The sequence below is a fragment of the Mobula hypostoma genome, chromosome 2 (genome assembly GCF_963921235.1).
Source record: "Mobula hypostoma chromosome 2, sMobHyp1.1, whole genome shotgun sequence".
Classification (NCBI taxonomy): Eukaryota; Metazoa; Chordata; class Chondrichthyes; order Myliobatiformes; family Myliobatidae; genus Mobula; species Mobula hypostoma.
Genome location: NC_086098.1, coordinates 156,241,316 through 156,259,221, shown reverse-complemented (window position 1 = coordinate 156,259,221; position 17,906 = coordinate 156,241,316). Strand labels below are relative to the sequence as shown.

Here is a 17,906-nt window from a genome sequence, read left to right as displayed (position 1 = left end):
TCAAAGATATATGTCAGAAGAAAAACGAAAACAACTTGTCAATAAGAAGTTACAATATAATACGCTTCAGACATATAGAACGGAAAAAGCAATTATAAGAACTAAACAAAGGTATTATGAGTTAGGTGAGAGAGCACATAAAATTCTTGCTTGGCAGTTGAAAACAGAACAAGCTTCCAAAACAATAAATGCAATTAGAACAAGGGCAAATAAAATATCTTATGAACCTCTTGAAATAAATGAAACTTTTAAAAATTTCTATTCTGAATTATATCAACCAGAATCCCAAAATGATGTTAATGAGATAGAAAGATTTTTATCACAAGTTTCTCTTCCAAAATTGAATTTGGAAGAACAGAAGGGATTAGATATGCCTTTTACATTAAAAGAAGTTGAAGAAGCTTTAGGATCACTCCAAAGTAATAAATCTCCAGGAGAAGATGGTTTTCCACCTGAATTTTATAAAAAATTTAAAGATTTATTATTTCCTCTTTTTATGGAACTTCCAGAATCTTTTTCAACAGCGATTGTAATAGTATTGCCAAAAAAAGACAGAGATCCTATGAAACCAGCATCATATAGGCCTATTTCTTTATTGAATACGGATTATAAAATAATAGCAAAAATTTTAATCGAATAGATTATCTAAATATTTACCAAAATTAATACATATGGATCAAACAGGATTTATTAAAAATAGACAATTGGCAGATAATGTAACTCGGCTACTCAGTATAATTCATTTGGCACAAAAAAGGGATGAGAAGAGTATAGTAGTAGCTTTGGATGCAGAAAAAGCATTTGATAGATTAGAATGGGATTTTTTATTTAAAGTACTAGAAAAATATGGGTTAGGAACATCTTTTATAAATTGGATTAAAACTTTAAATTCTAACCCTAAAGCTAAAGTGGTGACAAACTCTCAAATTTCAACACCATTCCAGTTAAAAAGGTCAAATAGACAAGGTTGTCCACTATCACCTGCTTTATTTGTATTGGCAATGGAGCCATTAGCAGAACTAATTAGAATTGATCCAGAAATTATGGGTTTTAGAGTTAATCAGGAGGAATATAAAATTAATCTTTTTGCTGATGATGTTTTGATCTATTTAACAAATCCACAATATTCGTTATATAAATTATCTTCTAGATTGGATGAATATGGGAAGGTATCAGGTTACAAAATAAATTGGGATAAAAGTGAAATTTTACCTCTTACTAAAGGAGACTATAGTCAATGTCGATTAGTAACCCAATTTAGATGGCCGGTAAATGGTATAAAATATTTAGGTATAAGACTTGATAATGATCTAAAGAATTTATATAAATTTAATTATTTACCACTATTGAAAAAAATTCAAGAAGATCTTGACAAATGGATGATATTACCAATAACATTAGTAGGTAGAGTCAATGTTGTAAAAATGAATATATTTCCTAGATTACAGTATCTGTTTCAAACATTACCAATACAATTGCCACAGAAATTTTTTCAAGAGTTAAATAAATGTGTGAGAAAATTTCTTTGGAAAGGTAAAATGTCAAGAATATCATTGGAAAAATTGACATATAAATTTGGGTTAGGAGGGTTACAACTTCCAAACTTTAAAAACTATTATAAAGCAAATCAACTTAGATTTATTGCATCTTTCTTCGATGATCGAAAACCAGCATGGATTAAAATAGAACTAGACAAGATAGGAGAAAATAGACCTGAAGATTTTATATATAAATGGGAATCTAAATTGATATGGGAAAAGAAAGAATCTCCTATATTAACACATTTGATTGATCTATGGAATAAGATAAATGTTGATAATGAAACACAGAAATCTCTATTAGCAAGGAGACCTTTGTTCCAAAACAGACTTATTCCTTTTACAATGGACAATCAACTTTTATATAATTGGTACCAAAAAGGGATTAAATTTATAGGAGATTGTTTTGAACGAGGTATATTGATGTCATTTGAACAATTAAAGGGTAAATATAAAATATCTAATAATACTTTATTTTGTTACTTTCAACTAAGGGCTTACTTAAAAGGTAAGCTGGGTCAAACAATGTTTTTGCCAAAACCTAATGAAATTGAAATTTTAATTCAAAAAGGGAAAATTAAAAAATTTATCTCTTGTATGTATAATTTGATTCAAGAACAGACAATTAAACAAGGAACCCATAAGTCAAAGCAAAAATGGGAAACAGATCTGAATATTATTATTGATGAAACAAATTGGTCAAGACTTTGTCTTGACAGTATGATAAATACAATAAATGTTTGACTTAGATTAGTACAATATAATTTTTTACATCAATTATATACTACACTGCAAAAAATAAATAGATTAAATTCAAATTTTTCTGATAAATGTTTTCGGTGTAATCAAGAAATTGGTACTTTTTTACATTCTACTTGGTCTTGTTTTAAAATTCAACCCTTTTGGATAAATTTAAGAATCTTATTGGAACAAATTACTGCAATTCAACTTCCACATAACCCTGTATTATTTTTATTAGGTGATATTGAAGGGATAAACCCGAAACTTAAATTGAATAAATATCAGAAAGAATTTATAAAAATTGCATTGGCAGTAGCTAAGAAGACCATAGCAGTTACTTGGAAATCTGATTCGTATTTAAGTATGGATCGTTGGAATAATGAAATGGCTAGTTCTATTCCACTTGAAAAAATTACTTATAATTGAAGAGATAAATATGTAACATTTTTGAATATTTGGTGCCCTTATTTACAAAAGATAGGATGGCATATTTAAGTGCTCCGATAAAGACTTTGGTTACTTGGGGAAAGTAACGAATAATTATACCAAATTCATTTTGAATCCCATGGAGCATGTGGAAACCTCCCAATAACCAGGCGGTTCTTTTCTTTTTTTTCTTTCTTTTTTTTTCTTTTTCTTTCTTTTTAGGTAGGACTATATATGGGGGGGGGGTTAAGGGGAGGGGGGAGGGTAGATTCTTTTTTTTCATGTATTCTTTTTGAAAACTCAATAAAAATTATATTAAAAAAAAAGATCAGGACTTTGTCAAATTTATAAAGGAGCAGATTGATCTCTTCTTTTCAACTAATACTACGGAAGAAGTTTCCAATGGAACTGTTTGGGACGCCTTTAAAGCTTATATCCGTGGTCAGATTACATCCTATTCGGACGGTTTGAAAAGACGTGTTAACAATGAAATACTTTTGTTGGTTGATAAAATTAAAGAAGTCGATAAAAAATATGCTATTTCTCCCAGTAAGGAGCTGTACAAACACAGAGTTGAACTCCAATTGGAACATAGCTTATTATTAACATCCTTGATCGAAAATCAATTAATGAGAACTAGAAGTGATTTTTATATTCATAGCAATAAATTGGGTAAACTACTGGCCAACCAATTGAAATTTGATTCGGTTAAACGTCAAATTACTAAGATTCGCAAACAGGATGATACTTTCACAGTTGATCATGTTGGGATAAACCAAACCTTTCAAGAATTTTATACCTCTTTATATCACTCTGATTTTCCTCATGATTCTAACTTCATGCATGATTTTTTTAGGTAAATTGAGTTTTCGGAAATTATCAACCGAAGAGTCCCTATCATTAGAAACTTCCATTTCAGAGGAAGAAATAATAACTGCAATCTCATCATTGAATTCCAGTAAAGCACCCGGTCCGGATGGGTTTACAGTGGAATTTAAAAAATTTTTTTCCTCCATTCTTTCTTCTAAGTTGTCTAGAATATTCAAGGAAGCAATCAGTTTAGGTAAATTACCACAATCGTTTTACGAAGCCTCTATTTCCTTAATTCTTAAAAAGAATAAAGATCCTACTGATTGTGCATCATACAGACTGATACCTCTTCTGAATGTAGACTCTAAAATTTGTTCAAAAATTCTAGCAAGTAGATTGGAGAAGGTGTTACCTCAAATTGTTTCTATGGATCAAACTGGATTTATTAAAAATCGCTATTCATCCTTTAATATTAGGAGGTTAATGACTATTGTTTATACCCCCTCATTTACTACCCCAGAATGTATTATCTCTTTAGATGCTGAGAAAGCCTTTGACAGAGTTGAATGGCCTTATTTATTTAATGTTCTTGAGAAATTTAATTTTAATTTGACATTTATATCTTGGATTAAATTGTTATATATTACTCCCTGGTAGCCTCGGTTTGTACAAATAATTATAGATCTCCTTTTTTTTTGTCTTTTTCGTGGCACCAGGCAAGGTTGCCCTCTTAGTCCTTTACTATTGGTCTTGAACCTTTAGCAATTGCTATTCGTGACTCGCCAAATATTGTTGGTATTACCCGTGGAAACGAAATACATAAATTATCATTATATGCAGATGATTTGTTGTTATACATCTCTAACCTGGAGAAGTCAATTCCTGCTATCTTAGATCTGTTAGCTCAATTTAGTAACTTTTTTGGTTACAAATTGAATCTTAATAAGAGTGAATTATTCCCTTTAAATAAGCATGTACCTACTTATGGATGTTTACCATTTAAATTGGTTACTGATTCATTTATATATTTAGGGATAACAATTACGAAAAAATATAAAGATTTATTTAAAGCTAATTTTTTACCTTTAATTGATCAGATTAAACTTTTATTTACCAAGTGGTCGCCAATCTCTTTGTCTTTGATTGGTCGGATTAATGCTATTAAGATGATCATTTTGCCCAAATTTTTGTATATATTCCAATCGGTTCCAATTTTCATCCCAAAATCTTTTTTTGATAACGTAGATTCAAAAATTTCCTCATATATTTGGCAGAATAAAAATCCTAGGTTAGGTAAAAGGTATCTACAGAAATCTAAAAAGGAGGGGGGGCTCGCCCTCCCGAATTTTAGATTTTATTACTGGGCAATTAATATTCGATATTTAAAATTTTGGTTACGAGATTTGGACATATCTTTGAACCCTCATTGGGTAAATCTTGAATCTAATTCATTACAAGGGTTTTCCTTGGGTTCGGTTTTAGGAACTTCACTTCCTTTTACTTCTTTTAAATTATATAAACAAATGAATAACCCAATAGTTAAGCATACTTTACGTATATGGTTTCAATTCCGAAGATTTTTTGGGTTTAATCAATTTATTCTAGCAAGTCCCATTATATCAAATTTTCTTTTTCAACCTTCCAATATGGATGAAGCTTACTTTGATTGGAAAACCAAAGGTATAATATCTTTTGGCGATTTATTTTTGGATAATTGTTTTATGTCTTTTGATCAACTCTCTAATAAATATAATTTACCCAGATCTCACTTTTTTAGATATTTACAGATTAGAAACTTTTTAATTACTGTTTCCCCTAATTTTCCACACTCATATCCAATGGACATTCTGGAAAAAATCTTAGATTTAAATCTCTCTCAGAAAAGTGTAGTAGCAATTATATATAATTATGAATTTATGTCCTGATGCTTCTAATAAAATTAAAGCTGACTGGGAAAAAGAACTTGAGATTAATATACCGACTGAGAAATGGGAAAAAATTCTTCAGTTGGTGAATTCATCCTCTGTATGTGCTAAACATGTGTTGATACAGTTTAAAGTAGTGCACTGGGCTCATATGTCCAAAGATAAACTATCTCGTTATTATTCTTATATTAATCCAATATGTGACAGATGTCATTTCGAGGTAGCTTCTTTAACCCACATGTTTTGGTCACGTCCCTTGTTGGAGAAATATTGGAAAGATATTTTTGATATTATTTCAACAGTCCTAAACATAGACTTACAACCTCACCCAATTACTGCTATCCTTGGACTACCAATGATAGACTTAAATAATTTAACCTCTTCATCATGAAGGATGATTGCATTTCTTACTTTAATGGCTAGAAGGTCCATTTTGTTGAATTGGAAAGAGATTAACCCTCCTAAGGTATTTCATTGGTTTTCACAAACTATGGTGTGTTTGAATTTGGAGAAAATTAGAAGTGCAGTTTATGACCCTTCCATTAAGTTTGAAAAACTTGGAGGCCATTCATTCAGCATTTTCACTTGATGTAATTTGATCATTTCCAAACTTGTTTTATCTCTCTGTACTGTTGTTGGAGGGGAATGGAGTCGTCGACACTAAGGTTTTCTTCTTTTCCATTTTTAAGTTGTTAGTTTTGTCTAAGTCTTTTAGTTTAGTTGATTAATTCTGTTTTTCTTTGGGGATGGGGTTTGGTTTTTTTTGGTTTTGTTTTTTTTTCTTTTTCATGATTTTTTTCCAGTTTTTTTTATTTGTATTATCCGTTGTCAGTTCTACATGATTGGGAGCTTTGTTAACTTACACTATTTGATTTTACAATTACTTTTCCTAAGTGTAACAATATTTCTCCTACTATTTGTATTATTGCTATGTTTTGTTTCTATACTTCGAAATTAATAAAAAGATTGAAAAAGAAAAGAAATTCAATATTCATACCATTGGACTGTAACTACCCACGCAGAATAAAAGATGATCCTCCAATTTGCATTTGGCCTCCCTACAGCATTGGAGAAGACCAAAGAAAGGTAGGTGAGTACACCATGGAATTTGAAAGTGGGAGGGGAGGGGGAGATCCAAAATGATAGGAGAAGACAGGAGGGGGAGGGATGGAGCCAAGAGCTGGGCAGGTGATTGGCAAGAGGGATACAAGAGGATCATGGGACAGGAGGCCTAGGGAGAAAGAAAAGTGGGGGGGGGGGTACCCAGAGGGACAGAGGGAGAAAAGGAGAGAGAGAAAAAGAATGTGTGTATATAAATAAATAACGGATGGGGTACGAGGGGGAGCTGGGGCATAAGTACCCCCTCGTACACCATCCGTTATTTATTTATATACACACATTCTTTTTCTCTCTCTCCTTTTTCTCCCTCTGTCTCTCTCACTATACCCCTTGCCCATCCTCTGGGTACCCCCCCCCCCACTTTTCTTTCTCCTTAGGCCTCCTGTCCCATGATCCTCTTGTATCCCTCTTGCCAATCACCTGTCCAGCTCTTGGCTCCATCCCTCCCCCTCCTGTCTTTTCCTATCATTTTGGATCTCCCCCTCCCCCTCTCAAAATCTCTTACTAGCTCTTCCTTCAGTTAGTCCTGACGAAGGGTCTCGGCCCATAACGTCGACTGCACCTCTTCCTACAGATGCTGCCTGGCCTGTTGCGTTCACCAGCAACTTTGATGTGTGTTGCTTGAATTTCCAGCATCTGCAGAATTCCTGTTGTTTACACTATGGAATTTAGCTGTTTGATTCACGTCTGGACCAATGTTATCATGAGTTCTGGAGCCAAATGGTACTAGCTAAACTTAAACTGACTGGAGTTCCATCTATTTAGTGGACATTATAACCATAATATCCAAAGGTACTTTCTAAAAATATTATTTTCCTTGTTGGATCTAACAATTTATTTTGATCAAAGTGAAAAATTAAGAAAATTAAACCATTCAGTTTCAGACAAAAATATAAGCAGAATATACAACTGCCTCTCAATTGCTTTGCGTTTGTGATAGCACAAGTCTACATTTCACCAATTGCTGAGAGTACATACGTCAAGGATGAGTAAAATTCATCTATACTGATGATAGAACTGTGATAGCATGGCCTCCTGACTCCAAATCTGTATCATGTTGTTCCTGTGGGAAGAGCTAAGGCTGGCAGAGCAATTCAAGTTTAAATCAATGCAAATTGAGTATTGTCACAAGATTTGGAAATAGTCTACGATTCATATTGTCATCTGTTGCAGTGTAAATTTTACAAGAATGCAATAAAGTAGGGGTTCATGAAATTGTCAGTATGATTCAAAATATGCTATATGTACACTGTTGAAAGAATTATTTGAATAAAAGGAAACAAAAGGTTAAAAAGATAGCCTGTTAAAGAAAAGACTTTTTGTGGATGGCATCCACAAAAGTTGTATTAAAAATATTTCCTACAATATTGTTCAGACAAATCCAATTATAGCCAGCCAGATAATGAACAGCCCTTCCATGGTCAGCAACTACACTACCTTTCAAATGTTCCTCATCACAATTCATGCTTTGCAAGATAAACCAATATGATTAATACTTAAGATTTCCCAATGTCATGAGCTGCAAAAGAGATGACCAGCTCATAGACTTATTTATTTCATTTGCATCAAGACAGAAAGAATGTGAGAACAGGAATTTCCTTTTGATTCTGTTCTGTCATTCAGTAAAACTGTGGCTGATCTGATCTTGACCTCTACTCTATTTTCAAGCCAGTTCCCCATTATCACAACACACATCACTACTTTGCACTGTTATTGAATTTTGTAAGAGATAGTGTGACAGGAATACACATAGATTAAGATGTTAGCTGTCTTGTGGAATCAGCAGTTGGTCTGCCACCTGTCTTCAGGAGAGAGAGAGATAAGGAAAACAATGGAGCAGCATTTGGAGATGTGTAATGAAGGGATGGGAGAGAGAGCTGTCTAGAGCGGCTCCCCCTTTGAACCCTGAACTGTTTGAAGTGATGGACAGGCGATACCCCAGCAGGGGGATAGAAAGGGACAGGTTCGCTAAGGCGACACACACGACACCCGAGGTAACGAGACCCTGGAAGCGGTGCGCCTCTCACAAGTCGGAGGGAAGTACCGGGACATAAACGCACAGGGTGGAAGGGCACGATCGGCGGGAACCTGGTGTGTGTCCACCCTTGCCTGGGTGCCAGGTTCAGCGCAGAGAAGCGGTCGTATCTGGTGTTACGTACCCCGTAACTGGGTTGCCAAACCAGCAGAAATGGATCACTCAGTTGGAGTCTGGAGTACTAGAACTAAGAAAGTTTTATTAAAGAAACAAGCAACACATTAATCGAAAGGATAATAAATGCAACAGTTCAGCGATGATAAACGCACATGTGCACAGAATTAAGATAACCGCATCAATCAAGCTCTATCGTTGTCTAGGGGTAAATGACCAATTTCAAAATGACTCAAAGTTCAGTCCAGTTTGTAGTTCAGTTCGCAGTAATTGTTGCCATGGCGATGGACAAGGTGGGGGAAGAGAGACAGAATAGGAACAACTGATCATTCAGAACACTGCTTCACTCACAGACCAGCGGGATGGCTCACAAACAGCGAGATGGCTCACAAACAGCTTTTGGGCGGGTCCTTGGTGATGTCACCTGAGGTCACCGACTGTGACCCCTCCTCCAGATGCGGTCGATCCTCTGCAGTGAACCCGGCACCCAGGCAAGGGCGGACACACACCGGGTTCCCGCTGATCGTACCTTTCCACCCTGTGCGTTGTCCGGTACTTCTCACCACTCGTGAGAGGCGCACCGCTTCCAGGGTCTCGTTACCTCGGGTGGCGTGTGTGTCTGTCTTAGCGAACCTGTCCCCTTTTTATCCCCCTGCTGGGGTATCGCCTGTCCATCACTTCAAACAGTTCAGGGTTCAAAGGGGGAGCCGCTCCAGACAGCTCTCTCTCCCACATCCCTTCATTACACATCTCCAGACGCTGCTCCATTGTTCCTTATCTCTCCTTCCCCTGAGGGCAGGTGGCAGACCAACTGCTGATGCCACTGATGCTAGCCCAGGCCAGCAAACATCTTAACTTTATGTGTATTCTCGTAACACTTCCCCCCTTTAAGGATTTTTACCAGGAGGTAAAAATTACAAACATGACTACATTATCTGATACATACACAATATACATCTTTAACAGTTATTTAGCTAATACAGAGAATTTGAAGCTGTCAACACCTTGACAGACAGTCATCACATTTTCTGTTCCTTTTACACGTGTTATTAATAATCCCTTAGACCAGGCTCCAACTCAGCAAACTTCATAGTGGCCAAAAACACTGATGAATTGCGACCAATGTAACCTCTCATTTGGTTTTGTCCCGGACCACAATAACAAGGGTCGTCCCATTCCGACTCAATTTTCTCTCGCAAGGGCTTAGTAGGAGGGGGACGGGTATTGACCGCAGAGTTATTGCAAAACTTCCTGCAGTACCCCACCATCTCCAAGAGCCTTCTGAGGGCCCTCTTGTCTGTCGGGGTTGGGAGGTCAGCGATAGCCTGCATTGTAGCTTGCATCACTGCCAGCTGCCCCTGTGTCACCACAATTCCCAGGTAGGTGACCCTCGTGTGGCCGAATTCATTTTTTTCAAGGTTCACTATCAAACTGGCTTCAGACAGCCGTATTAAATTGCCAATACACACCTCTGTGGTCATCAGCCCTTTAGTCACTGAATTACTCAAAAAATATGGGTGTTGTTTACTTGGCTGCCCTATTGTAACCACAATCACCCAACGTCCCAGTTCTTTGCATTTCCTCGGGACAATCAAACACATGGGTGCGAGTCGTTTAATTACTCCTTCGGGGATTAAGGGAGAGACCTTATCAGTAGACCTGGCCAAAACAATAGCCTTCTCCCATCTGACCGATCCCATCCTAATCTTTTCAAAATGGTTTTTTCCTCTTAGCAGGGGGCCCCTAGCTTCATTGATTTCCACGCTAACACCGACTAGGTTTGTTAGCATATCAAAAGCCGGTGACCGTCTCAGTTCGCGTCGGTCATGATCAATAACATTTTTCCCCCTGGGCAGCCGGTAAATCTCTTTCATGATTCCACCAACTGTTTCCTCCAGCACCGCAAAATGTCCACCGGGGGGTACCTCGTGGGCCATGTTAAAAACCTCATCCCCATAACTCTTTTGCACCAACCCCCATTCCTCATCTGCGGGTACCGTACTTGATTTCCCTTTCTTCCTTAGCACTTCCTCATCCGCACAATAGCTTGTCAAGGCTGTGTCAGAGAGAGCGGTCTCGGCAAAACCCATCAGCCCCTCGCCTCGCTCCTGCGTCTGCACAAATTCTTTCCTGGCTACTGCTACGTCCGTCCCAGCTCCCTCACTACCTCTTATCTCACTACACCCTGTCTCATACAAGGTTGGCAGAAATGTTTCAGCCAAATTCACCATCGCGGGCAGGGCCTCCATGCTGGCAGGCTGACCCGTCAATCTCACGACTGGGAACACGATTCCTCCGGCGATGTCATTACCGAGCAAGACTTCCACGTCTTTCATCGGTAATTCGGACCTCACCCCGATCGTGACTAGTCCAGAGACCAGGTTGCTCTGTAAATGTATCTGGTGCAAAGGGACCGACTCTGTCCCTTCCTCAACACCTTTGACCTCTACCTCCCCAGTCTGGGTCTCTGAGCTAAACTCTAATACACTCTTCAGTATTAGTGACTGACACGCTCCCGTGTCTCTCCAGATCCGCACTGGAACTGGTTTTAACCTCTCCTTCACTGACACCAGTCCGGCCGAGATAAACCTCTCGCGCCCTTCCTGGACTTTTTCAGACCTGTCCTTCCCTAGCGGTTCGCTTAACAGCTCAATACAGCCATTCAAAATTTCCGCTTTTCCTTTCCCCGTCTCCTTCCTTGGGGCAAAGCACCTGGACGCAAAGTGTCCGACTTTCCCACAATTAAAACAGACGACCCCAGGAGACTTCCTACCAGACTGCTCCCGGTCTACCTTATCCTTTTCACTAGTCCCCGGCTTACTTTCTGACTTTTCCGGCGGACTCTCCCCGCCGTCCTGAATACCCTTCTGGTAGCCTTTACTCGGGGCAACCTTCATTTTATGCGTCAACGCATACTCATCCGCTAACTTAGCAGTTGCGGCTAACGTGGCTGCCTCTTTCTCATCGAGGTAGGGTCTCATACCCTCAGGGACACAACCTTTAAACTGCTCAATCAGAATCAGCTGCAGCAGTCTGTCATAATCCCCCTCTACCCCCTTCGAGGCGCACCAACGCTCACAATATGTTTGCATCTCACGAGCAAACTCCAAATACGTGCAGTCCCACCGCTTCCTCGCATTCCGGAACCTCTGCCGGTATGCCTCCGGGACCAACTCATAAATCCTGAGGATGGCCTCCTTCACCACCTCATACTTCTGGGCATCTTCCGCGGATAAAGCGGAGTAAGCTTGTTGGGCTTTCCCTTTCAGTACACTCTGAAGTAAAACAACCCACTTATCCCTTGGCCAGTCCTGACTTATGGCCACTTTTTCGAAATGGAGAAAGTACCGATCCACATCGGTATCGTCAAATGGGGGAACCAGCCTAACCTCCTGGGTCGCCCGGAACCCTCCACCTTGGTTCGGCACGAGCCCCTGCTCGGCCCTTATCTTTAACTTCTCCAGCTCAAATTCCCTTTCCCTCTGTTTCTCCTCTCTCTCCAACTGTCTGTCCCTCTCTCTCTCTTCTCTCTCCAACTGTCTTTCTCTCTCTTGCCTTTCTACCTCTTTCTCTCTCTCCCGCCTTTCTAACTCTCTCTCTTTCTCCTGCCTTTCTAACTGCTTCTCTTCGTGTTCTAACTGCCGTACCCGGAACTCGTGCTCGAGTCTCAGTTTTTCAAGCTGTACCTGTACCGCGTCTCCAGCAGGTTTTTCAATAGACACCACCCCCAGCTCACCTTGGGGAAACACACCTTTAGATACATAGTGCTCTACAATAGCTCTGTGTATCTCCTCTCTCCTCATTGTCGACTTCACCTTAGCAAGATTCACCCGTTTGGCCACAGCTATCAATTCCGATTTCCTGGCATCCTCTAATGCCTCCAAGGTCGGCGCCTTTATAAATTCCTCAACCTCCATTTCTGCTGTTTGTCTTTTCTTTCTTTCGGGAATTTTAACCCAATCAATTTACTCCGTCCCAAATTTAGCGTTCAAAATCGCGGACGAGAACCCCACTTATGTTACGTACCCCGTAACTGGGTTGCCAAACCAGCAGAAATGGATCACTCAGTTGGAGTCTGGAGTACTAGAACTAAGAAAGTTTTATTAAAGAAACAAGCAACACATTAATCGAAAGGATAATAAATGCAACAGTTCAGCGATGATAAACGCACATGTGCACAGAATTAAGATAACCGCATCAATCAAGCTCTATCGTTGTCTAGGGGTAAATGACCAATTTCAAAATCACTCAAAGTTCAGTCCAGTTTGTAGTTCAGTTCGCAGTAATCGTTGCCATGGCGATGGACAAGGTGGGGGAAGAGAGACAGAATAGGAACAACTGATCATTCAGAACACTGCTTCACTCACAGACCAGCGGGATGGCTCACAAACAGCGAGATGGCTCACAAACAGCTTTTGGGCGGGTCCTTGGTGATGTCACCTGAGGTCACCGACTGTGACCCCTCCTCCAGATGCGGTCGATCCTCTGCAGTGAACCCGGCACCCAGGCAAGGGCGGACACACACCGGGTTCCCGCTGATCGTACCTTTCCACCCTGTGCGTTGTCCGGTACTTCTCACCACTCGTGAGAGGCGCACCGCTTCCAGGGTCTCGTTACCTCGGGTGGCGTGTGTGTCTGTCTTAGCGAACCTGTCCCCTTTTTATCCCCCTGCTGGGGTATCGCCTGTCCATCACTTCAAACAGTTCAGGGTTCAAAGGGGGAGCCGCTCCAGACAGCTCTCTCTCCCACATCCCTTCATTACACATCTCCAGACGCTGCTCCATTGTTCCTTATCTCTCCTTCCCCTGAGGGCAGGTGGCAGACCAACTGCTGATGCCACTGATGCTAGCCCAGGCCAGCAAACATCTTAACTTTATGTGTATTCTCGTAACACTGGAAATGGAGGGGTCACGGTCGGTGACCTCAGATGACATCACAAAGGACTCGCCCGAAAGCTGACTGCGGAGGTCTGTGTGTGGAAGCCTTGAATATTCATTCGTTTTTTGCTCTCTCTCTCCTCCCCCCATCCCCACTGTCCATCGCCACGACAGCGATTACTGCGAACTGAACTGAACTGAACTTTGCGTCACTTTGAAACTGGTCATTTACCCTTAGGCAACGATAGAGCTTGATTGATCCTGTTATCTGAATTCTGTGTACATGTATGTTTATCATTGCTGAACTGTTGCATTCATTATCCTTTTGATTAGAGTACTGTGTTGCTTGTTTCTTTAATAAAACTTCCTTAGTTCTAGTAATCCAGACTCCAGCTGAGTGATCCATTTCTGCTGGTTTGGCAACCCAGTTACGGGGTACATAACATAAGAATTAACAATTTTTCAATATCCGTTTCACAAAGCTTTGATAACAACCAGACCATGAATGCTGAGATAGAAACACAGAAAACCTACAGCACAATACAGGCCCTTCGGCCCACAAAGCTGTGCTGAACATGTCGCTACCTGAAAACTACCTAGGCTTTACCCATAGCCCTCTATTTTTCTAAAATGTAGCCATCCAGGAGTCTCATAAAAGACCCTATTGTTTCCGTCTCCACCACTACCGCTGGCAGCCCATTCCACGCACTCACCATTCTCTGCGTAAAAGTCTTACCCCTGACACCTCCCCTTCTAAGCACCATAAAATTATGCCCTCTCATGCTAGCCATTTCCGCCCTGGGAAAAAGCCTCTGACTATCCACATGATCAATACCTCTCATTATCTTGTACATCTCTATCAAGTCACCTCTCATCCTCCATCGCTCCAAGGAGAAAAGGCCGAGTTTACTCGACCTATTCTCATAAGGCATGCTCCCCAATTCAGGCAACATACTTGTAAATCTCCTCTGCTCCCTCTCTATGGTTTCCACGTCCTTCCTGTAGTGAGGCGACTGGAATTGAGCACAGTACTCCAAGTGGGGTCTGACCAGGGTCCTATATAGCTGCAACATTACCTCTTGGCTCTTAAACTCAATCCCGCGATTGATGAAGGCCAATGCACCGTATGCCTTCTTAACTACAGTGTCAACCTACGTAGCAGTTTTGAGTGTCCTATGGACTCGGACCCCAAGATCCCTCTGATGCTCCACACTACCAAGAGTCTTATCATTAATGATATGTTTTGACATCATATTTAACCTACCATAATGAACCACCTCACACTTATCTGGGTTGAACTCCATCTGCCACTTCTCAGCCCAGTTTTGCATCCTATCAATGTCCCGTTGTAACCTCTGACAGCCCTCCACACTATCCACAATACCCCCAACCTTTGTGTCATCAGCAAATTCACTAACCCATCCCACCACTTCCTCATTCAGGTCATTTATAAAATCCCAGAACAGATCCCTGAGACACTCCACTCGTCACCAGCCTACATGCAGAATATGACCTGTCTACAACCACTCTTTGCCTTCTGTGGACAAGCCAGTTCTGGATCCACAAAGCAATGTCCCCTTGGATCCCATGCCTACTTACTTTCTCAATAAGCCTTGCATGGGGTACCTTATCAAATGCTTTGCTGAAATCCATATACACTACATCTACGGCTCTACCTTCAATAATGTGGTTAATCACATCCTCAAAAAATTCAACCAGGCTCGTATGGCACGACTTGCCTTTGACAAAGTCATGCTGACTCTTCCTAATCATTTTATGCCTCTCCAAATGTTCATAAATCCTGCCACTCAGGATCTTCTCCATCAACTTACCAACCACTGAAGTAAGACTCACTGGCCTGTAATTTCCTGGGCTATCTCTACTCCCCTTCTTGAATAAGGAAACAACATCCACAACCCTCCAATCCTCCGGAACCTCTCCTGTCCTCATTGATGATGCAAAGATCATTGCCAGAGGCTCAGCAATCTCCTCCCTCGCTTCCCACAGTAGCCTGGGATACATCCCGTTCTGTCCTGGTGACTATCCAACTTGATGCTTTCTAAAAGCTCCAGCACATCCTCTTCCTTAATATCTACATGCTCAAGCTTCTCAGTCCACTGCAAGACATCCCTACAATCGCCAAGATCCTTTTCCGTAGTGATTACGGAAGCAAAGTATTCATTAAGTACCTCCGCTATTTCCTCTGGTTCCATACACACTTTTCCACTGTCACAGTTGATTGGTCCTATTCTCTCACATCTTATCCTCTTGCTCTTCACATACTTGCAGAATGCCTTGAGTTTTCCTTAAGCCTGTCTGCCAAGGTTCTCATGGACCCTTCTGGTTCTTCTAATTTCATTCTTAAACTCCTTCCTGCTAGACTTATAATCTTCTGGATTCCTATCATTATCTAGTTTTTTGAACCTTTCGTAAGCTCTTTTTTTCTTCTTGACTAGATTTACAACAGCCTTTGTACACCACGAATCTTGTACCCTTTCCCTGTCTCATTGGAACATACCTACTCAGAACCCCACGCAAATATCTCCTGAACGTTTGCCATATTTCTTCCGTACGTCTCCCTGAGAACATATGTTCCCAATTTATGCTTCCAAGTTCCTGCCTGATAGCCTCATATTATATTTCCCCTTACTCCAATTAAAAGTTTCCCTAATTTAGGAGATTAGGAACGTCCTCTCAAAACATCTCTGCTTCCAAAAGTTATTTACAGATGGTTGAAGTTGCTGGAATAAATTCCACTTTCTTTGGACGGTTTGCTTTCCTTTCCACATGTTCATCAGTCTTTGTCTGGATATGTATAGTTTTTTGTAAAATTTCATTGCAATTTTTTTTCCTGTAAATGCCTGCAAGAAAATGAATCTCAAAGAAGCATATCCTAAGTACTTTGATAATAAATTTACTTTGAACTTCCCTGATGCAGCTCCACAACAAGAGAAAGCAGGTGACAAGGTGTCAGGGCACAATTAGTGGGAACTCCGACAACTCCCGGTGGCAATGTCTATGCCTAGAATCAGTAATTCACACATCAGCCACTGAAAGCAATATGCATTATCTTTTGATCTAATTTCTCAACTTAACAAAGGAAATACAACAAATTTGTCTTTATTGACTTATCAAATTTAATAAGTTATCCTCTACACAGAGGTAGGTGTATATTGAGAATCCATTGCATCAACTAATTGCCATACTTTGCTTGTATGAAGACAAAGAGTTTTATGGCAACTCTCATATGCCAACTCGACTGCATACGAAAAACGAAGGTGGAAATATAGAAATGCAATATTTTGTGCTGGGATCTACAATTTGAAATGTCACACTGAGCCTCAACTTCATGAACAGAGCAAATGAAACATGTGAAAATAATTCAAAAGCAAGTTCTGCTTGACTGATAAACATTGGAGCATTGTGCAGATGATTAGTACGGATTCCAAAACCCAACCTTTATCAACATTCAGAGCACCAGGAAACAGAGGCAGCAACAGACTACTTTCATGCAGGAAGAACATCCTTAGTTTCTTCTCCCTCCTGCATACATTATTTATTAAGAACCTTGTTGAAATGAACTCCATTTCAAAAGTGGACAAAATCTTACCAGTGCCGGTGCCAGTTGGGTCACCTCCTTGAATCTGGAAAAAAAGAAAGATAGTACTCTAGTACTAGAAACAACTTGTATTTTGATAGTGCGTTCACTTATACCATAAATTTTCCACAACATTGCTCATTAATGGGGGGAAATCCTGAGATAGCTTTGCAAGACACTTTGTAAATATTGGGCAGTGTGGGAAATGGAAAAAAAAGTAGCTGAGAGAGATTTGAAAGCAGAGGTAATAAAAGTAAGGCATTAATAGAAGTGACCAGCCTGAGAATCTATAGATAGATTTTCCAAAAACAGGAGCAATGGACAGAGGATGTTCAGGAGCAATGAAGAAAGAAAGAAGAAACCACGCAATGTGAAGGAATAAAAGGCTTGCTGAAGGGATATCTTGTGATGACTGTTAACTAGAAGCAAGATGACCAAGACATCCAAAATTGAGTATAGAAACCATACCAGTTTGCTGGGGTATGTGGATCTTGTGGTGCTTGCTAAGTATGGGGTGACAGAATAGTTAAAGGAAGGACAAGTTCTTTCCAGGATGAGTTCCAATTTCTTTAGGAGATTCGTTTTTCAGTGCAAACAGATAATGTGGAAATACAGCTGCAATTTCAGCTTGCTGATTCACAAGAAAAAGCTCACAGTTTTCATAAAGGAGCTATTTACTTTGAATCATAAAATTTAACAGCTAAGAAGATGGTCTTTCAAATT

General features: G+C 39.9%; 1 protein-coding gene across 1 annotated transcript in view; it reads right to left on the bottom strand.

Moving 5' to 3' along the window:
• The window catches only part of ppil2 (peptidylprolyl isomerase (cyclophilin)-like 2), a 389,068-nt gene that overhangs the window by 188,025 nt on the left and 183,137 nt on the right, over positions 1-17,906 (bottom strand). Inside the window, exon 14 of the mRNA XM_063040908.1 lies at positions 17,196-17,229. Coding sequence (XP_062896978.1) covers positions 17,196-17,229 — 34 coding nt within the window. The remainder of the gene's footprint in view (positions 1-17,195; positions 17,230-17,906) is intronic.